Source organism: Brachyistius frenatus, unplaced genomic scaffold (assembly GCF_029030835.1).
Source record: "Brachyistius frenatus isolate BFR_SWC_R1_liver_20210118 unplaced genomic scaffold, ASM2903083v1 Contig_122, whole genome shotgun sequence".
Lineage (NCBI taxonomy): Eukaryota > Metazoa > Chordata > Actinopteri > Embiotocidae > Brachyistius > Brachyistius frenatus.
Genome location: NW_027210721.1, coordinates 545001 through 567500, shown reverse-complemented (window position 1 = coordinate 567500; position 22500 = coordinate 545001). Strand labels below are relative to the sequence as shown.

At 41.9% G+C, this 22500-nt stretch overlaps 1 protein-coding gene across 3 annotated transcripts in view; it reads left to right on the top strand.

Annotated features, from left to right (window-relative positions):
* unc5cb (unc-5 netrin receptor Cb) overlaps positions 1-22500 on the top strand; it is a 109820-nt gene that overhangs the window by 51988 nt on the left and 35332 nt on the right. For all 3 annotated transcript variants that reach the window (XM_069713798.1, XM_069713796.1, XM_069713799.1), the window contains exons 2-4: positions 8573-8803; positions 15920-16063; positions 21994-22097. In XM_069713798.1, coding sequence (XP_069569899.1) covers positions 8573-8803; positions 15920-16063; positions 21994-22097 — 479 coding nt within the window. The remainder of the gene's footprint in view (positions 1-8572; positions 8804-15919; positions 16064-21993; positions 22098-22500) is intronic.

The window sequence follows — 22500 nt, the reverse complement described above, 5'->3', positions numbered from 1 at the left end:
ATCCTTCTGAAATATGGCTGATGAGCAGATTGGCACCTTTCACTTGTCTACGCTCATGTTTTTTTCAGGATTGTAATTTAACACAGAAAATGAATTAGTTATCGTTAATTGTCTTTGATATGCTGCGGAGTGCCTGAAGTTGTGGTGAAAGACAAACGATTGTTCTTGCTGCCTCTTTGAATCTACGTCTTTGTCTCCTTCAGTGTTAGTTCAAAACAGACACTGAAATATGAAACACTTTTCAACACGGCTCTGACTTTAAACCCAGGTGTGCTGCTCTTGATTCTTAATGCTGTTTTGTTTTTTTCAACAGATGTGATTTTGAAGTACATGTGAGGAATTTGAGAGAAACTTTCTCAGGCAGTGTCTTTTTTGGGACTTCTTTTACAGTATGTTTAAAGAAATTTGAAAACACCCTGTCAAATATAAAAACAAAAGGAAATGGGATTGTTTTGCAGACACTTCTTTGCGTTTAAAATTAATTTTCTAGAGTTTAGTTTTGTGGTACCACTTGTGAAGCAGTTATGTGGTGGTCCTGTGTTTCTATTGTCATCTTTCTGTCTGTTACGCATTCTGGTCTTTTGGCCTTTTGCTGGTGGCAGAAGGAGGCTGCCCGCTGCTATGGGCCAATTAACTCAAAGTAGAGGCATCGCATCAAGCTACTGGGCACAGTGAGGGGTCAGAAAGTGCAACACGTCTCCTCTGACAAGCACAGCTCCACGCTACGGCCCGCTGGTCAGTATGGGGTAGGGCGATGGCCCCGTCTGGCGTCGGGCACCCAGTGGTGGGGTGTGACATGTGACAAGTGAATGGGCATGCCAGTTTGTGCTAAAAGGACTCGTCGTTACGACAGCAAGTGAAGTCAAGCAAGGGGCTTTATGTATGCAGTGGCTGCTTTAAAGTGTATTAAAGTGTTTGTGCATCAGTGAATGCATGTGCTCAGATTGTGGGTGGGCGGGGAAGCACGGGAGCATGACACGTATTCATATTGACACCTGTCATTGAGGACTTGAAGCATAAAGACAGCAAACATCAAACCTGCATGAAGTTAATTGGGGTTTGTGTTGCTGCCTTTGTTGGAAGCCTTGTTGTACCTCTTTGGAAGGTGTTAGGTTGGACACCCCACTAGTTCCTTACACGCCTGTCCTCTCCTTTCCCTCCCGTGGACTCTGCTCAGAGAGCAATGTACGAGCCGTACCGCGGCGCACCGTAAATTAGTCCCGAGTGGTGACATGGTGCTTGCTGGGTAATTTGGACAATGGGGCGTTTGACAGCTCACCCATCACAGCTACAACGCCCCGGGGAGCCACTTCTCCTCCTGAGCTTTTCTCTGTCTCCTTGTGCTCTCCTCCCTCGGTGCTGATGGACTGGCTCTCTAAGTAGCAGCATCATTCTCCAATCAACCACCAAAATGACTTTTCATCCACGAGCAAAGGGAAGGAGGAGGAGGAGGGAGAAAATGGGAATTTACTGTCCAATGAGGATGTTGGAAAACCATAACTGCTGGAGAATGAGATGAGAAACGTTTAGACAGGTAACATGAAAAGAGAGATAAAATAACAAGATCCCAACATGAGAATAAACACACATTTTTTTGACTGCTTGTTCATTAAAGGTGTTCAGTTAATAGTCACGCTGAGGTTATAAAACAAGTGCACACGTAAACACATTTCCAACAGTACAAAAGACTCAATTAGAGAAACATAAAACTGCTAAATGCTTTGTCATTGCCAGTAATACAAACTTGTTGTTGCATCAAAGAGATTCGATCGTTGGTTGACTGAGATGAAACACTTGGTCTTCACACATGAATTTGAAATGTCTTTTCTTGTAGTTACTCTTTGTACTGTGTCCATGATCCATGATGTTCTTACTACGCTGTCCATGAGGACGCTTGTAGTCTGCAGAAGAAATACAACTCAATACCATCCATTATCTCTTGTACATCTCAAACAGATGAACATGTTGTGAGATGGATTACAATCCTAATTTTGCCTGACTTTTTGCATTTGACAAAGATCACTCTCCTATCTCATCATCATCATCTCAACCTCTGTACAGAATAATCTCACTAATTTTCTGTCAGCAATGGTTTAAGGAAGTTGTCTGCTCACCTCTTTCTCGCGGCTTTATCATAGGACTCATTATTTTCCTTTAATTACTAAAATGTAAATTTGTCCGTGGTTTATCTAAGTAATACAAAATCTTTCCGGTTTACACAATTGTGTTCAATTTACTCTTCAATTTCTATTCCCAGACAAAATGTCTGAGCAGGCTTTGTTTGTCAACAACCTTGATTACTATTGCAGACAGTGAAATATAGCAACATTTAAATGATAGAAAATCTGCTTGTAAATTCATTTAGATTATTATAGAAATATGAAGTATTTGGACTTTGGAAATTGGTAAACATGAAAACAATGAACCCTAATTACCATGACACTTTGACCTTGCTTTTTCTGGCGCTGTGATGTGACTGGACAGACAGCGACCAGCGCCTAGCATGACCCTGGCAAACACCAGCTGCCTCCTGCCAAAGTGCAGCCAGAGAGAAGCAAGTGAAGGTCGGGGATGAGGATCAGAGAGAACATGTAAACACCCCCAATGAGAAAGACACGACTGGCTCTGCAAAGTCAGGAAGAGAGAAGTGGGACTGGTCCCAGAAAATGATTACACAACTTAATGACGGCTTTTACTTGCAATTTTATGTTTTATGAGACTCTTCTCTTTCCCGGCGGTTTAATGTGAATAACTTACGGTTGCAGAAGAAGTTTGGTGAAAGGAGGAAGAGAAAATGTAGGCTGCTGTTTATCATGTGAAACTTACATTTCTTGTTTGTCTCCAGCTCCTCACTGCATCTGCTTCCTTTTACGTCTGCCTGTTTGCACTTCAGCACAGTAGGCTAAATCAATTTGTGCAGATTTGTTTTTCCAATGACATCACACTTTGGCAAAGATAAAGCCCTGAATGACTCTATACTATAAACTGATGGAGGTTAATGTTGGAGCCACCTGACTTTTAGACAATGGCTGCTTGTTATTCTTGACTTCTCCTCCCCTGCTGGGTCGTGTGATGGTGGGGTTCCTCAGAGATGAAATACGAGTGTGCTTAGCACGCCCCAGCAGAGAGGCTCAGATAGGACAGGGCGATGGAGAGGTCACTGGCCCCTAACAGTAATCAATAAATACCTGCTGCAGCCAAGCGTTAGTCGGAGCCCTGCAGACAATGTGTGTGGAGACACATCAGTGTATATAAAGCACTCAGCTGGAAGGAGACATTAGAGTGGAAGGAAGCACTTGTTCTTTGTGGATCTATGAAAGGATTTTGCTTTTATAACAACAGCCATACATATTGATTTAAGCCACTGGGATGTATGGGTCTTTACTTAATCCAATACTAACAAGTATTGACCAGAGAAAGTCGCTACTATCGATTTATGTTCAATCAATATATTGGGGAGGTGTGCTTGAAGTACATTTATAGGTAGATCTGATTGACAGTCTATTTATCCTGCTTCAATTGACTTGACAGCTGAGTGGTTTATTATTCTGCTTGACCACTCGGATGCAAACCACCTCTCGTCCTTCCCCACGGCGGCGTAGCAAAACACTGCCTTGTAAAACTCCCTGGTGTCTGTCGCGATCTAGCCGACCATTTACCAATCTTTTTCTCTGTCTGGAGTGGGAATGTATGTATGAACGATGAGAAGGATGAGCGGAAATAAAAGTGAAGGGAGAAGGCGAGAGGGAACGAGAGGAGAGCAAAGAGGACAAATAGAAATAAAACAGGAATGAAGACGGGGACGATTTATACCATGTTCATCCTTGTTCATGCTTGACTCGCCGCTGATGGAAGGGAAACATTGGTCCCACTGATACAGTGCTTTCCTTGGGACAATAAATCTGCTTGAGTACAGATAAAGTAGAGACAGCTTATCTTGCACAGTGATGTCAGAGCCCAGCGTTCAAAGCCTGTTACCGCAGGCACTCACATACAATATATGATATAAGAAATACAGTCTTCAACGTAAGCTCTCGGTGCTGTGTACGTACAGCAAACATGGAGTCTATATTACAGTGGATAATCTGTTTGTGTAATTATTACATGCATCTGCCTCTATTTATATTATCTTGTAATTGCTGCTTTGGTACTATTAAGATGTTCAATAATAGATTTAACAGTTTCACTGGATCTTCAGTGGTCCAATTGTAACATGGATGTGAATAAACCCAACTGCACAGCAAACTTTCTATACTGCTGGTATGTTCAACATTTCAGAAATAGCTTCATTAGCAAGATACGAATAGACGGATAGATCTGAATGATTTATTCCTTTTGATTTTAATGTGGAGCCTTATTTTCAATATGAGAATCACCAGTGACATCAGAATGTAATAACATATTGTTTTGGTGTTTTATTTTGAAATTCTATTTCTACTCTAGAACATCCTATAACCGCCTCTCTAGTTGTTCAGTGGGCATCTTGCACAACATTTTTCATGCAGACCTGACTTTGGCTCACACTCACACACGAAATCAACATTTAAAATTCCCATTTATTGTCTGAAGTGCTTCCGTGAAATCGACAGCAGTAATAGAGCAGCAACCGATGCCTAATCGAGTCTAACCTACTGTGGATGCTCCTTTCATCAGTTTTCACTGTCCTCAGCACAAAAGACCTCATTATGGTGATTAAGGTATTGGTGATCGGGTGATGTGTTACACTGATTGTGGAGATCAGGAGTAATAATGCTTCAGCAGGTTTTCACCGTTAGCTCATTTCCAGGTATACCTGAGTTTGCTGGATGATTCTTCGTGCAGCGAGCCAGTGCTCATTTGTAATTGGAACTATTGATGTAAGCAAGCCGTTATGCATCTGTTGTGTCTAAGATTCAGTGAGATGATCCTCACCCAGACATCATTAAAGCAAAACACTGTCAGTGCAAACTTGTAGAAGAAATGAGGAGGACAGAAAACTTTGCTAATTGGACGGGTCATTGTGGGTTTCCATACGCTGAACACACTCTAACCTCATACCTTTGTTGTGAATTTCAGTGTGCGTTGTGTGTCTGGTGTGGGAGTTTCACACCTCTTTATGTCACAGTTTATGTATTTATGTAACACTTCTTTTTTTAGCTCAAGATGTGCGTCTTTGTGCACATTTCTCCCAGAACTCGGTGGCTGTCTTATCTCAGGGAATGTGCTTTAACATGTTACCGTGCCAGTGTTATGAGTCTGGTTTCCCTTTGATTTCTTCGTGTCCAAAATGTAGTCATACCTTAATATTGCTCGACTCCCACAGCTTTTGGAGTCGAGTCAAGCCACAGAGCGTCTGATTGCCAAAAACCCTCTCTTCAGTCCCACTCTCTGAGCTTGGATTAATTTGATTAATTCGGATCCTGGTTTAATTTGCTTTTTTCATTACCATTGTGCCTCTTACCCGATAAATTCATGGACAGTACAAGTTGGTAAATTTCATTCATTCACTAGCCTTATTTTGAGGGCTTATTTTGCAGCTCATCTATCTTTAAAACTTTTTGTAGTTGGGATGTGGAACTGATATAAAATTCAACTAATATTCAATTTGAGTCTTAAAATATGCACTAATAAGACTTACAATATAAATTAGGAAAACTCGCTGCAATTACAGAGCAAAATACAATTTGAATAAAAGTGCTTCAAGGACATATTTCATAAAATTTTAAACACTCAATATGGAGGCAATTTAGAAATGTTCTGATTAAAATCAAGCTACAGAATTACAAATGCTTGAAAAAAAAATCCATATTGCATATCAAACAGTGAGAGTATTCCATATTAATGTTCCTGTTAAAGGGGATATGGCACTTAAAAAGAGGAGGGGAGTGTTTCATACTGCATATTTGATCTGTAGCTGTATATGCTCTGTACTTGTGGAATATATTGAGTTGGTGATTATACTCGCCATAGCTGTGTGCCCCCACATAGATTACATCATCTTGAAGATGGTGCTTAAACTTCTAAACTATTTTATCATGAACTGTCGTCTCATTGTTTATGAACGTGGGCAGTGGGAGCCAGAAAAAATAGTAATTTTTCTCTTTGAGCTGGTTGTTGCTCTCAGTTCTGTTCACCAGGGATCAGGAAGGGAGGTGCTGAGATGCTGGGTGTTGTGGGGGTGTGGGGATGGGAGGAGGAGGGGGAGTGGGGGGGGCTGCATGATTGGTAAGAGTCAGGGTCTCTCATTTTGTCATGTTTTTTTTTTCTTTTTTCATTTCTGGGCTGATTTTTCACTGGAGGGCTGGTTTCATTCACTTGAATTTATTATTTCTCGCACTGAGGAAGTTGATGAATTCGAATATCTGTAAGCGAGTTTGTGTGTGCGCCTCTGTGCACATTAATGCTGGTGCGGGCGTATGTGTGTGAGCAGATGAGACACGCGTCTCTCTCTGTGTAAGGCAGCCACGCTTTCATGGCTGTTTCAGATCTCGCTGCCTCAGTTCGACAGAGCGACGGAGCCAGGAGGGAGAGAGAGATGGAGAGATAATGGGAATGGAGGGTGAAAGAAGGCTAACACCATCTTTAATGAGTTTCCTTGGCTCCCTTTGCCTGTTTCTGGGTCAGGGTCCCCTGGCTGAGGATGTGGGTGGACTGAGGACTGTGGAGCAGAAAAGAACAGAGTAAGCAAGGTCTGCTGAAATAGACTTCTACATTATAGAGTCATCACCTACATTAGGATGTAAGGGAAGAAGGGCTTCACGGTGTTTCAAAGTTAGTTCTTGTTTAGACGGCAAACGACAAAAGTGGATCAAAACAGCAAGTGGTCTTGCTCCAGCTCTTCACTCCACCAACACAAACTTAAAGGTCAGAGGTCACACGAGGTTTTACTGCCTCCATTTAATTAGCAGCAGAAGAGAAGCCAACAACAAAAAAAGAAACGAGTTTAAACGTTCTCTGATGAAAAGTAGTCATGATCTCGCTAAAATATACAACAAACACATTCAGCAGCATCATAGCCGTGCACCCCCCCCCCCCACACACACACACACACACACACACACACACACACACACACACACACACACACACACACACACACACACACACACACACACACACACCCTCCCCCTCCAAAGGATGGCTTTGGTCCTGGTTCTGATTGGCTTCTCTTGCCCTTTCATTTCCTTGCAATCAACTTCAATCTGTGGCAGGTATGGAGGGAGCGATAACATTAGAGAGACATCGTGGGAGATAGCTGCTCAGCCGAGACATTATTTAGTGCTCTCAAAGCATCCAGGAGGCAACTGCTGTCAGACAACAAGGCTCCAGCGTGTCCACACAGGACAGAGAGGCGGATAGATAGAAGGACACGGAAGAATTACTGATGTGCTGATAAACTCTCTTGTTATCCGAACAGTCTGCCTTCCTGTTTCTGGCCTCTCGTGCTATGTTTCTGTCCGTCTGCCCAACTCTGTTTCGATGTCTCAATCTATGTCTGTCTGGCTGAGTTACTTTCGCGTCTCTCCGATCTCCCCTCCTCTCTCGCTCTCTCACCTTCTGTTTTCCACTGTATCTCTGTCTCTATTTCGCTGCCTTCTTTCTTTCACACTTGTGAATAATTGATGTCTACCGGTTCGATGGTAAGAATAGAACAGTTCTGGAGGTGACAAATGGGGTGGCGAATAGGCTTCATCCTTCCTTCTTCAAAGAGTTAGAAAGTTAGCCGCGCTCGCTCGTAGGCGTGTGTGCCCATATATTTGTGCCACTGTGAGCATGTTTGTGTGTGCGTACACACGCAGTTGTGTGTATGTGATTTAAGACGGGGAGATGAAAGGGAGTTGTAATTACAGGGAAGCGTATCTGTCTACTGCAGAAGTATCCGAGGAATGGCACAAACTGGGCCAAAAGCCTGAGGTCATTAGATCTGCGTGTGTGTGTGTGCGCGCGTGTGCGTGCGTGCGTGTGTGTGTGTGTGTGTGTGTGTGTGTGTGTGTGTGTGTGTGTGTGTGTGTGTGTGTGTGTGTGTGTGTGTGTGTGTGTGTGTGTGTGTGTGTGTGTGTGTGTGTGTGTGTGTGTGTGTGTGTGTGTGTGTGTGTGTGTGTGATTGTGAGCTGGTGTATGTGTGAGAGAGAGAGTGACAAAGAGAAAGAGAGAAAATGGGAGACACGGCTAGATCAGCTTATAACTTCAGCTCCTCAGAGTCAACCTCTGAACTCTGCTTCTCATTATTGGCTGCAGCCTCGCTGGTTTCTCAGCAGTCGCTGATTGTGGTTAGACCAAGCAAGGCCCGCTTTCTGTAAATCCATGCAGCCTTATTGCCTGAGAGGAATCGCAGAATTTCCTGCGCTCTAAAATACACTTGTGTAAACATTCCAAAATATCAAATGATAGGGATTTCACTGTGTGCTGTGCGAATGGATAATCCCATGCAAAGACTGTGGTTATAATACTGTCCCACTGTCTCTTGTCTGCTTTCCTTTCTCTCCCAACACATCCTTCTTCCTTCTTTCTGGGGTTTTCTGCCTCTCCTCTCCACTTCTTCATCTTTCCTTCCAACTGTCCCTCCATCTTGTTGCCATTTCCCTCTTTACAGTTGAGGATGACTTCATTGGTCTCGGTGAGCTGCCGGAAACCTTCCCCTCCGACCCCCCAGAGCCGCTGCCCGTGTTTCTGATGGAACCAGAGGAGGCCTACATAGTGAAGAACAAGCCGGTCAACCTGTACTGCAAAGCCACGCCCGCCACCCAGATCTACTTCAAGTGCAACAGCGAGTGGGTTCACCAGAAGGAGCACACGGTGGAGGAGAGGGTCGACGAGAACTCGGGTCAGTGAAAACATCAGCTGCATACACATTCATGTTGCAGGTGCATTTTAAAAGACATCACGTTGCACAGATTAGGATGAAGAAATGTTTATCTTAAACTCACTGAAAACCGATCACTGTATTCTGAATGTGTTGTGTTTGTTTTCCTCCATGTGTCCAGTCCTGCCATGTTTAAGAAACTCATTGCTTGAGATTGAATCCTTTTTTTACATTTTTTTACATTTTATTTAACCAAAAATGAGTGCTTGAGTGTGCTTTATGAGAACATGCTTACTAAATTGGAAATTAAAATGTTTCCTTTCATCATAATTAAGGAAACAAATTAGTAGCATAGTCGGGTTGTCTAAGAGGTACAGATCAAAACATACAGATGCATTTTCTCAAATAAAAGTCTGCACATTCTTGTCTGCTTTAACAGCTTAAAGGTCAGTTTTTCTGATCAACTAGCATCGCTTTATCTGCTGAAAGGTCTTGATTGACAGCCTATCAATGAGGACATGTTTCCTTTCATGTAGCATACTAGCATCCTAGTGTGTGTGAGTGTGTAGGTGTGTGTTTGTGGACATCGAGAGGAAGTGAAGGTAGTGAAGCTCCAGCAGGGTTGTTTTCGACAGAATTCAGCCCCTGAAGGCACCAGAGCCATTACACACAACAGCCTAGCACTGATTGGCTGCATTCAGCTGCTGTATTGGAAATTGAGTTCTCTCTGTCCCCTACAGGTACCAATCACATCGCATTTACCCTTTTCATTCCACTGTTTTGCTGCACGCATGTCTGCAGGCTCACACAGAGACTCACTGACAGCTGCTCTTTTACTTAAATGTGAATTTTTAGGCTCGTATGCACAAATACATACATTTAAAGGATCGAAAGCATCTTTTTATCTGTTGTAAAGTGCTGATTCACTGAATTATATTAGTATTAAAGTCAACAGCGAGCACAAGTACAAAGGAAGTGTTGAAGCGTTGGTACAAGAATCCAAAGGGAAAAAAAAAGTCTTACAGCGAGCACAAATATAAAAGAAAAAAAACCCAACCTGAAATCCTTTTATTCTGACCTGGTGTACTTTAGGAAGAATACACAGATCTGAGCATGTGTTTCATGGTTATCATTATGACAAAGAAGAGGGTGAAGCTATCAGTGGCTCTTAACCTCTGTGTCAGAAGGTTTTGCGCTAAAAGCATCAACAGAGAAAACAACCCACACATCATACACGCTCCCACTCTACAGCGCGATGTCCACAGGCTATTTACTGCACAGATATTCATTCATTTATGCTCTTCCACCCCATACAAACACACACAAACACCACCGGAGCCCAGTGGATGTGTGCAGCCTCTCTCAGCCCACTCCATTGCTCTCTGATTTCCCCAGATTGACAGAAAAGGAACACAGATAGAAACTGGACAGCCTGGTCAATACCACTGATAGCATAGCCTGAAGAAATTGGATCCCCAACCCTCCTCTGGGCTCTCCCTCTTTGTCTCTTTTATTCTCTCTATATCTCGCTGTCAAGTTGGTGATGACTTATGAAAATAAGACAGACAGAAAGATACTGACATGAAAAGAGTTCAAGAGACTGAGAACAGAAACTGTAGATGTTCATTTCAGATGTTTGACACTCGTATAAAAGGACGTGTCTGTTTGCTTTATATACAATAGAGTGCAATGGTTTTTGGCACTTGAGATTATTATCCATCATAAGCATTAGGGAGGCATCTGACTATGCAGCATGGTGATGACTTTGAATGTAGAATCATAAAAAACTAACTTTAGTGACCTTGTGCTTATTTTAAGACAACTGGTGCTCACACCAAATATAGATTTTTTTTTTGATTATTTTTGATTTTTTTCAATGAAGTCAATTCTTGAATAAAAACTATTCCAGGCATTATTTTTTAAATCATCACTTCATTTTTAGTGCCTTGAACTTTTCCACAACTCTGTAAATAGTCAGGAACAACAGTGCAGAGATGTGTGTTTGGCACTTGAAATGGAAGAGGAGGGGAAGAATAGAGGTTTTAAACCAGTGAACATCACTTGGAGTATCCTTAAATGAGCCATTAGAAACGGACAGTATGACACAGCTGGGATTCGGCCTCGTGAAGGCTGTCCTCGTGTTTTTTCTTACTTTTCTGTGTCCAAAAAAGTCCATTGAACCTCCATTGATTCCTTGTTGTAACACAATCAAATATTTTCTTCTATATACTCTTTCAAGGTACTGTGATGCAAGCACAGAAACAAAATGTTGTTTAAGTTTAAGATGTTTGGATTATAAAAAAAAAAGTCTGAAAATACCAGGCAGCTTTTCACGGTGGGTGTTCAAAAGGCGTCATCCAGAGGCTTCTTAACCCAACGGATGTAATGAACAGTGAACACACATCCCTGACGAGCATTTAACTCAAAATACAGAACATAAAACTGATTAACGCACCAACCAATGGTGGACCATTTCCTAACGTGCAGGTGATTACATGTTGACAGAAACAGACTATGTCATTTTCCTTTGAGCAGCAGCCAGTTAACATGATAAAACATCAAAGAAAATATGGGCTTTTTCAAAACAAAAAAAATACGAGAAGACATTTTTTCCCATTTAAACAGTTGACAGGGTAGATTGTTGATGTATCGGTGTTAAAATGTTGTTGCCGTGTTGTAAAAGTTCAGTTTTAAAGGTTATCTGTGTGAACATTTGACCATAAACCCTTTGGAGGTGAATTGAGGCCTGTTTTGCATGAAATAATGGGGATAAACATGAAAAGAAACCACAGATTCACATCATGTTGACAAAATATCACACAGCAGGACGTAAGAATCAAAGAGAAGTGAAAAGGAAAAAAGGATTATGTAAATGATTACAAATAGAGTTATGATTTAGCTTTAGATAGTCACCCTGCTGTCACCTGAACACTGCAGGATTTACCGCCCAGTGCTGAAGGCAGGTTATAGTCTCGTGTGAGCAAAGAGAGCATTGATCTGAGCAAATGAGTGGCAAATTAATTATAAATAGTTTCTGCTACAGCAGTATACACTGGAGACAGCTTGTCACTATCTGAGGTATGAGTAGGAAGATCAAACAGGAGTACTCTTCATCTGGCCACATCATCAGAGCACTTACCGCTCCCTCCTCCTTCAGCGCTCCTTCAGTGACCAGCGCCTCCTCCTCTGCTTCACTAGTCTGATCGATCATGTTAGCCAATGCTAGCATTAAGAAGCTAAGCTAGATCACATTAATAACCACATAAATAATGAATGAGCTCAAATGAAGCACCCTACTTCAGCCAGCTATTAATGGGACGTCTTGTAGAGTCATTTCTACGGCTAATGGCCACGTTGACAGGTGTGAAGAAGCCCCTCATCACTGCTGCTGACGTGGTTCACACTCGCTTCGCCCCTCTTGATTGCAAATTGAATGGTCTGTTGTGTTTTCTTGTCATCATCGTAATGCTGTACAGCAGACGAAGAGCTGCTAGCTGAGCAAACACATGAAGTCACGGGGATGAGGTCAGCCGGCTCGGTTCAGAGCTCTGCTCTTCTGGCAGTGATCCCTCTGATGTGTTTGAAGTGCAACGCATCAGGAAGTTTAATCCAGGTTTAGTAATAGCCATGAAGTCACGAGTGACTCTTGAAGTAGACAGATAGCCCGTCGTCGTCATCGTTTTAGGTTTTCTAACTGTACCGAGGACTTATTCTTACAACATCAGACAGATCATTCATCACCACAGAACCTTTTTCCGTCTGCAGCTCTTACAGAAAAAAGAAAAAGAGCTTCTCGTGCACGTTTCAGGCCTTCTGAGAGTTCTGAGAATCTACTTATTGTTTCCACTATTGATTTTCCCTCTGCTGCTCCGTATGTGATGCTCCCCAACATCACATCCATCCTTGACATTCTCAAACTAACAAAACACCCTCGCAGACAAACACATTGGCACACAGTACAGACAACTACAGGCACACTCCCTCGCACTCATGCATGTAGAAACACACACACACGCACACGCACACACACACATGCACACACGCACACGCACACACGCACACACACACACGCACACGCACACACAGGAGCAAATGGTGACACAACAGACGTGGCTGCTCCTCTGCCTGCCGGCGTGCTGTGTAAATTTTACATGAGGGCTAAGCTGGTGTGTGTGTGTGCCAGAACAAGAACGTTGTGTGAATGCACTGAACCTGAAATAAAATGGCATGTTCATTTTTTAACCATCCATTCTCAATCATTTACAATTCAAACAGGATGCGAGACACAGACAGCATAAAGAATATTGTAGAATACATCCTGAACCGTACATAGGGTGGCCAGCCACAGGGAGAATACAAAGGAAATGGTTATGGATTTACAAAACAGCAAAGACAGACACATATTCACTCCTCACATCCTGTCAATATCACAGACAGAAACACTTTTATCGAAGATTAAAATGATCCATTAAGGTCTTTGTTCTGGTAATAATCAGTCATAAGCAGCAGCTCTATTCTTTTTTTTTTTTTTATGCTTTGTGATCCAAAATCTTCTCCATCCCATTAATATAAATGACATGGAGGACTAAACCTGTGCAAAACTCAACTAACATTGCATTCATATTGTTAAAGAAACATAGAGCCCAGTGGTTGCAGTGCATGCTTCTGCAGTAGCTCGGTATCCAGGTGGGAGCCTGTCTTGAAAATTAATTTAAACGGAATTACCGTGATTCACTTTTTTGCAAATTTAGATTACCCACTGAGCAACACAATGTGTCCTAAATGATCCTTTCTTGTCTTCAGTTGGCAGAGAATCACTCTGTAATGAATTAGATTTCAGGCAAAGATTAGATAACTGGTTGAATGCACAATGGGACACTGGATGAGTCAATGATTTTAAGGCAGTAAATGATAATGATGTCACATCAACAACACAGCATAGGAAGTAAATAGATGACTTATCATAAAGTATGCCTTGTACATGCTTACAAGCACAAATTAAATGGTTTGTCAAGGGGCCCTTTTTACAGCAGCGTTCAGCATAAAAACACCCAATGCACCTCATGAAAAGCAATAATGGGGATGTTTGACACCAACAGTAGTTATTGTTACTGTCAGTGCTTCATAAACCGCACAACTAAATCAACTTAACTTACTTTATTCTACCTGCTGCATTATCAGCTTAGCACAAACACAAAGCTTTGCTGTTACTTTTGTTGAATCAGTCACTGTTAGCCTCTCAGTTTTATAAAAACTGGACTACTAAGGAGGCATCGTGCTTAAATCGAGGCAAATCAAGCGTTTGTTGGCTTCTAACAATCACCTACATTAACAGTAGCTGAAGATGGATCACGAGTTAAAACAGTATGCATACCTTTGGACAAGCTCTATTAAAAACTAACTGTTTTGGCCTTTTGACAACAAACCCATTAATCATTAATTCCATAACTGTCCCCTGTCTGAATTAGTATGCACTCTGTGCTGCCCTTTTAATTTGTGTCTCGTCAAGAGACACCAGTGTCACCATCCTTTTCAAATTAGAGGCCGTGATGTGTACTGAGGAAACTTTGGCTGTTGCAATGTGCAAAAACATACAGTAAGAAATCTGTGACTTGATCATATATAACATGAACACATCACTTTTCATGTAAATACATTGTTCATACTAGCGAATGTGTCGCGTACCAATGAGACAAAGCTTTTGACACATCCAGCGATCTTGTGGGAAAAGATGGAAGTTAGACAGTATTTGGTTTATATTACAGGCAGGTCATTAATATGCACATGACAGCTGGTACAAGAACAGTGCAAGAATACTTTGTAGGAAAGGAAAGGAAAGAAAACATTTAATTTGCTACAACTGCAACAAGCCGTTAGTTTCTGTCACCTTAAAACCAAACTTTGTCATTAACCTAAACTGGATGACTAACAACTGTAAACAAAAGACTGCTGGGTGTGACAGCTCTTGTGGTTTGTAAAACTGATGAAAAGGTCTGTATTTGGTATACAAACAACATGGTGGTGCTGGTGCTGGTGTCGGGAATGTTCCCTCAGCACACAAACGGCCTTTCAGTCAGAGACTCGGCATAATTTGAATGTTCTGGTCCACTTTTACATCGTCGCTGACCCGGTACATGAGCATGACCGTTCCAGGAAAATAACATGAAGTCCACTCAACCTCCCGTATCTAAACCGAATAGAGCAGCACTTTGGGAACGAAGTGGCAGGATATTCTCAGCATGAATTTTCTTTTAGAAATCTGCAACTGTTGCTGCACTACTGTGTTTAAAACATGGATCCATGTGAAATGCAGGTTGTTCTGGAGTCCAGCAGCAGGGACCATCTCAATACATATGTTGTATATATGTTACTTTTCTCAGATCCAACTCTGCTCACGCGTGGTGTGTTAAGTGTCTCATAATGTGTGCAAATTGCAGTTTGTCTTTTGTTTTTACAAAGACTTTGAAATTTCACAACTGTCCTCGTGGAATCGTGCCACAAATATTCCACTCAGTCAGGATGGATTGGGAGCTTAAATAAGCGTGATATTGCATTAGAAGCATCTGTATCTTCAGCGAATGCTCTCTCTCTCTCTGCATAATACATACATACGTGTATGTATGTCAACAATTCATATGCACTCGCACATGAACGTGCACAGACACACACACACTGAGGCAGCAGCGCAATCTGTTGTCGAGGGGCAGCTGTGGGTGGAGGCATTTGTTTTGGTGGTGATTTGTTTGTTTGGTGCCTGGCACCCAGATGAGCAGTAATCAGAGGAGTTAGCAAACAGGATTGAGCTTGCCATGACGCTGAGAATCCTCCCCCACAGGGCCCAGACCCAAACAGCTCAGAGCTCTGGCTCCAGAATCAGGCCAGACTGACATAAATACATGTTGTCTGATGTTAGTATGTGTGATATCATAGTGTATATTTCTCTTTTAGATTCTCATGTTCACTTGTTCATATGTACTAATTCCAACTTTCTGTCATTCTTCACCTTCTTCTCTTTAACTCTAATATTTCCTCCTCTTTTTCTCCTCTTTTCTGTATCTCATATCTTATCCTTGTCCTCTCTCCTTGCCTGTTTCCTCCCTCTCCCTCCTTTTCATTCCTTTCTGTCCTCCCTTACAGGCCTGGTAGTGCGAGAGGCGAGCATAGAGATCACTCGGCAGCAGGTGGAGGAGTTGTTTGGACCGGAGGACTTCTGGTGTCAGTGTGTGGCCTGGAGCTCTGCTGGGACCACCAAGAGCCGCAAATCCCATGTCCGCATCGCCTGTGAGTATTCTCCCCTCGTTTCATCCCCCTCCTCAGACCATCATTCAGTCGTTATCTCCTGTCTCATCTTTGTATTCCTTTCCAAACAAAACCTCTCGGCTGCCAAGAAAATGCTTCTCGCAGACCGATTTGTTTATCGTCACAGATTCTGGAGATAGTAGCAATGGAAAAAAGGTTTTTACTAACATGGGACTCAAGTGTCCCTTTGAACCTGAATTGGTAAAAAGCCAGTAGCATCGGAATTGGTTTCCTTGGTTACAATATACATCTGGAGACGAGGCACAAAGGAAAGAGAGAGCTGAAGTAGTGTATACAATGAAGAGAGGCTCTGGTGCATGTTTATGTGAATCATTTGTCATCCGTCTGTGTGTTTTTCCTCCTACTGAAAAGCACAACAGTTTTTTCCAAGTAATGAGAAACGTTCAGTGCCGGCTCTGAAGTTCAAGCCTGTCCTTAACTGTTCCTCAAAGGATGTGCCGATGGAAAAACGGAAATGTAATGAAACCCCAGAAAGAAATGGCAGAAAGCAGAGTTGTATAGTTTTGACATCGAGGCAACATTTTTGCAACGCAACACCTTTACGTAACAAACTTGTTCTCAAAATTCACATGAAGGGATATTTTATTATATTTTATTGTATCGGCGAGATCGTTGCACTTCCAACTCCTGTCAAGTCGTTTCACTCTGACTGACAAGTCCTGCCCAACTTCGTTACTTTGGTTTTGACTTGTGGCAAACAGGAAAAAAAGGCAACACCCACTTGCAATGTGCCGGTAGTCTATTTCAGATATCTTTTAACACTTCTGGGTAAGGATATCAGCAGAAACGTTTGGCTGGAAACGTAGTGCCGCTGTCAGAAGGATTTCATTGTCGCTGTGCAGTGCAACAGATGGCACACTGCAGACTCAGTATTTAAGGTTCTCACCTGAAATATTCAATTTAAATGCATTGTGATTTCTTCTCTCATCTGATTCTTTTTCTGCATCCTTATATCACTATCATCCAAGTTTCTATCCAAAAGTTTTCACCACAGTTTCTCTCAGTTTCAATGTATTCTCTTTATTTCAAACACTAGTAACTCTTCTTGTCACTGCCTCTATTATACTAGCGTGGTGAATCAAAATCATGCCTCTCGGTCTCCCACCGAGCCCACTCCCGCTGCTCCACCTCATATAATCGCCCGTGATGAGCAGCCTGCCAGCACTAACCTATCCCTCAAATCACAATGGACCCCTCTTCCCCTCCCATTAGCTTCCACTGAATGGATTAGCTCCTCTGCTGGGCTTTCTCTCTAGGCAGTCTTCTTGTCAGAGCCAGACTGGATCCCGTTAAGCTAATGGAAACTGGAGTTGTTTTCCTCTCCTTTCCCATCATCTAAACATATAGAGTTTAATCAGACGGTGAGTCACAGTCGGCACCGGCGAGTTAAGAGGTTGCTGTGCTCAAGAAATAGCTTTCAGACTTGCAAACAGGCTGGTCTTGCTAAAAGTATTTTAAGAGCTAGTTGGAAGAAGAGCAAACATGTAAACCCCTTGTGATTGCCTTTCCTTCATGTGACCTCCACAAAACCGTTTGATTGGTCTCCTGTTTTGGGGTCCAGTGATTGCTTACCAACGCGAGCTAATAAAAGCATGTTCACAGAGGCAAATTAAATAAATTAATCAAATCAACAAAATTGCCTTTCAAAGGTCTGGTGGAGGGTAATCGTTACCGAGAAAGCTGGAAATTGATTTTCTTGTCTGTTTGTGGCCTTGTAATTTTACAACATAAGTAAAACCTCAGCTGTATTTTGAGTGATTTCACTAATGATTAAAACTCAAACATAGTAAGTCCTCATTGTCCTTTGGACCAGTGGCTAATGATTTACAAGGAAGAAACCATTTCTGAAATCTAAGGCTGCTGTAATTCAGCATGACAAGTAGCCAAACACATCCACTTAAGGTAATGGTTGTCATGTGTGTCTTTCTGTGGGCCTGCGAGGCTGGAAGTGTTTGTATGCCGAGGAGAGAACGGCGTGGCTCCCACAGGAATGTCGACTCAGCTGGTCCCACACCCTTCAGTGGGCCGCGGGACCGTTCAGGAGAGACTCCACAGGGGAAACATAATTTAAACCCACATCCAATAAAAATATATAACGCAAAATAATCCCTTGCATGCTACTTAGCCTACTGTTTCATCAGGAGCAATGCCAAAGGTTTGCAAATCATAGCGAAAAAAATACTGCAAGTATCGGGTGTTTAATTCCAGTTTAACAAGCTATAGATGATCTGCTACAAGAAGTATGAGTAATAAAAGCATGAATATTTCATATAAACCCACAAGAGTGGCCTAAAGTACTCCAATAATACTGATAGTGTGTAATTCAAGCTATTAAGTACATTTTATGTTCCGCATTGGTGGTTGTTGTGAAACTAACAAGCTCTGGTTTGACACTCAAGGAAGAAATAAAAAAAAAAAGGACTGTGGGTTTTTTGACAACAAAACTGAAAGGCTATCTAAAAACATGTTTGTGTTTGTTTTGGCTGCTTGGGTTTTTTACTTGATCTTCCGTTGTGAAACATATTTGTTCATAACTGGAGGATGCTGTGGACCGTTTTGCCGGTAAGTGGCTGCTAGGCTTTATGGCTCATTCTAAACCACCAAATGGCCGGCTGATATACTGCACACTGAGCAGCCAGGCAGGTACCCGGTGAGGACTTTGCATATTCTCTCATACCTTTATAAGGAGGAATCAAATAAAATTGATTAGATTTGACTGTAGTTCATATGCAGTAAATCCTGAAGTGTATCACAGTGTAGGAGAATGTGCGACTGAATAACCCCCACACCTGTCATACTGGAACAAGGATCCATCTCTACATTGCAGCTCTGATACGACCAGCGGAATGATTCTACAGCTTTAAAACGACAAAACCTTTTTGCTGTTTGTTTTTTCCTTTCCTTTCTTTTCCTTTCCTTTCCTTTCCTTTCCTTTCCTTTCCTTTCCTTTCCTTTCCTTTCCTTTCCTTTCCTTTCCTTTCCTTTCCTTTCCTTTCCTTTCCTTTCCTTTCCTTTCCTTTTACATGACACTTTGCTTGCTGAACAGGAGGGTAATTGTCACTCGAGGTGTCAAACAAACGGATGCTTCTTTCCTTCTCTTTGGTGCCAGTCGGGCATAAAACTGCCAAGGTTCAGTCCAAGTTGGGAAGGTGTGCCCGAATGGCACCTTTTGAACATTCATATTTTCTCAGACGATGGCTGAAGTGGGCCAAAGGTTGGACCAAACATTTAGCATATGAAGCACCAACATTTGGAATTTCATATTTGGGAATGAAAAAAGTCTGCAATTTGAATTACCTTTAAATTGAGTTACCAGGTTTCCCAATTGTCAACTCGTGGCAGAAAAGTTCCAAATTGTCACTTTTGAAAAGTTCCCTAATATTTGTATCTTTGTACTGCTTTGATTGGGCAACCCAGGTTTCACAAATGTCAGTGAATGCTATTTGGGAACCTTTCTGCCACTAAGGGTGAAATTTTGGAAAATGGTCAGCTGAATTTAAAGTTTTTCCTCATGGCAGATTTGTAGTCATTCCCTAAGATTTTGCCATATGGAAATATTTGAATGGGATATACAGGTTATACGTTTCATTTCTGACCTTTAAGTTGCCAACTAGAAAACCTGGGCAGCTGAATTCCTCAAAATGGCAGATTTGTAGTCATTCTCTAATGACTACAAAATTGCATTAAATGGCTAATTTTAATTTTCCCCCTTTATGTTATTACATCAGTGTTCCCATGAATCCAAGTAACACAGATCGCCCCTGGTGCATTTTGCATGTTGGCACACCAAATGGTAGATAATTTGTTTTATACCATCAGTGGTTTACGAAATGTTCTCCACATTGTCGCCATGGTAACTTTTTACTGTGGCACATTAACGTCCCACTCAGTTTGACTGCCAAACACCGTTTGTCTTAAGAAAATCAGTTTTTGTGTCCTTGGACCAAATTCCACAAACCTCTGTCAAAGAACATTGCCCTCCAGCCATCGTTGCTTTTAATTTCATACAAGACTTTTATGGAAATTGCTTTCAATTCAACACTCAGCCTTTCAGCTTTTATAATACATTGAAATTTGTGGAATTATAGCATATTTCCCTGAAGACATACATACTCTCAGGTTGAACTGGGACAAAAGCTTTCATTGAATTTGTTATTTTAAGGTTAATTTTTCCAAAGAATGAACCCTAAAACTACTCTAGGTGTTCTGTGGTGCTTCCAGGTTGATGTAGTTTCACCTATCGGGGATGCAGAGCCGTTGAAATAATGTCTCCCGGATCGATCGGATCTATTGATAACGAACAAAAAGAGAGCAAATGATGAAACTGAAAATCTGATCAGTCTTTGGAGATGTCTGTTTTCATTGCAGGTGATTATTCTCCGGTTGTACTGTACCCATGCACATAGCATCCCTCCAGACACTGAAGAGCATTTATTTACCACTATAGATAGAGATACTGTAACACACTGCACCCAAGAGCCTTTAGAGTCTTAAGAGATTTACTCTAAGTGCAGTTCGTTTCAACTTCTGAAGTATGAAACTCTGTCATCCAATCTGTGCTACTGTACATCTGCCGTTGCTTTCAGTCAATAGTATATTCTCATCTAAAACTCAATTCAAAATCAATGTGCTATTTTAGAGATATCTAATATGATAGATATCTTCTTTATGTTTGTTCCCAATATCAGTAGCCGTCCATCATTGTATTAAAAGCCTTCTGTGAAGGAGAAATGTCTTTCCACAGATTGAGTTGCTGAAAAAGGCTCATTTTTCGGTTTATTCCCGTGTAGGTTGAAAAAGAAACCAATGAACCTGTTTGCACTTTTGTTTTTAAGGTTCATTATAAAACTGTTTGGTTTGTTTTTTGCCTTTTTAAGAAGGATTGTTCACATATTCCTCTCCATCATATTGATGTCACATATCACCTATATGTCTTTTGAGGAGGAGGTTGAGGAGACGATATAACTGGAGTTTGGAGGATTGATTGTAGATTCGATGCTTCAGTGACTGTAAAGATCCAAAATAGTCCTGAAACTCCCCATTAATTCTCTCTCCTCTCCTCTCCTCTCCTCTCCTCTCCTCTCCTCTCCTCTCCTCTCCTCTCCTCTCCTCTCCTCTCCTCTCCTCCCTCTCCTCTCCTCTCCTCCTCCTCTCCTCTCTCTCCTCTCTCCTCTCCTCTCCTCTCCTCTCCTCCTCCTCTCCTCTCCTCTCCTCTCCCTCTCCTCTCCTCTCCTCTCCTCTCCTCCCTCTCCTCTCTCTCTCCTCTCTCTCCTCTCTCCTCTCCTCTCTCTCCTCTCCTCTCCTCTCCTCTCCTCTCCTCTCCTCTCCTCTCCTCTCCTCCTTTTCCTCCTCCCTCCTCCTCTCTCCTCTCCTCTCCTCTCCTCTCTCCTCTCCTCTCTCCTCTCCCCCCCTCCCTCTCTCCATGATGCCCACCGCTCCTGTCTCGGTCTGGCAGCATGATATATGTCTAATGGGCTTCAGGTTCCAGTGTAGCATGACACCGTCAGTAATCCCGGCCTGTCAGCTCCTCTTTACCTTCCTGCACTTCTCCATCTGGGCTCTCATGCCACAAAAATGTTGTTTTTTCATTAGAGGGCAAGTCATCCTCATCTCCCCGTTTTCCTTCCTTCTACTCCGAGAGATGTGTCTGTGATGAAGATTAGATAAGCCATTTTTTCTGTGTTACATTTTCCAGTATTTAAGTACCAACATGTCTTTATTTGTTCTTCACAGAGGCAGTTATAATTAAAAGCCTTTTATCTTAATGATTTATTGTTACTTTTATTGATTGACTCAGCATTTAATCTTCAACATATCTCAGAATAAGATCATAAATAACATATAGCGTTGGTAAGTACTGATCCACAGCGTGCTTTTGTCTCTAACTGCAGACTTGAGGAAGACATTTGACCAGGAACCTCTCGGGAAGGAAGTTTCACTTGAACAGGAAGTGTTGCTGCAATGTCGCCCACCTGAAGGCATCCCAGCTGCTGAGGTAGGTTCAAAAGGCATTTCTCTGAGCCGGTGCACTCTTGTATTTAGAATGATTACATTGCTTTATTTGAAAAGATAAGTTGTAATATGGACATGTTCCTCGTAGAAATGAAGGCAGTCTTCATACGAAGCTCAGCCAAAAGCTGTCGCTGCAAATCCAGTAAACTGGCTTCTCTGAAAAGAGGTTTATGTGATTTTTACTGACTGTTTGTGGTTAGTTTCTGCTGAAATGTCAACATCAATCTTGTTGGGATTTTTTCAAAGTATATAATAGATTGCTAAAATGTCCAACACCTACAATATTACATATTAATGATGTGGATTAATTAGCATGTATTGTATTTACGGTAATGACCATCTTTGGTCTTATTCTAGATAAAACGGTGAAAACAGTGTGATGAATG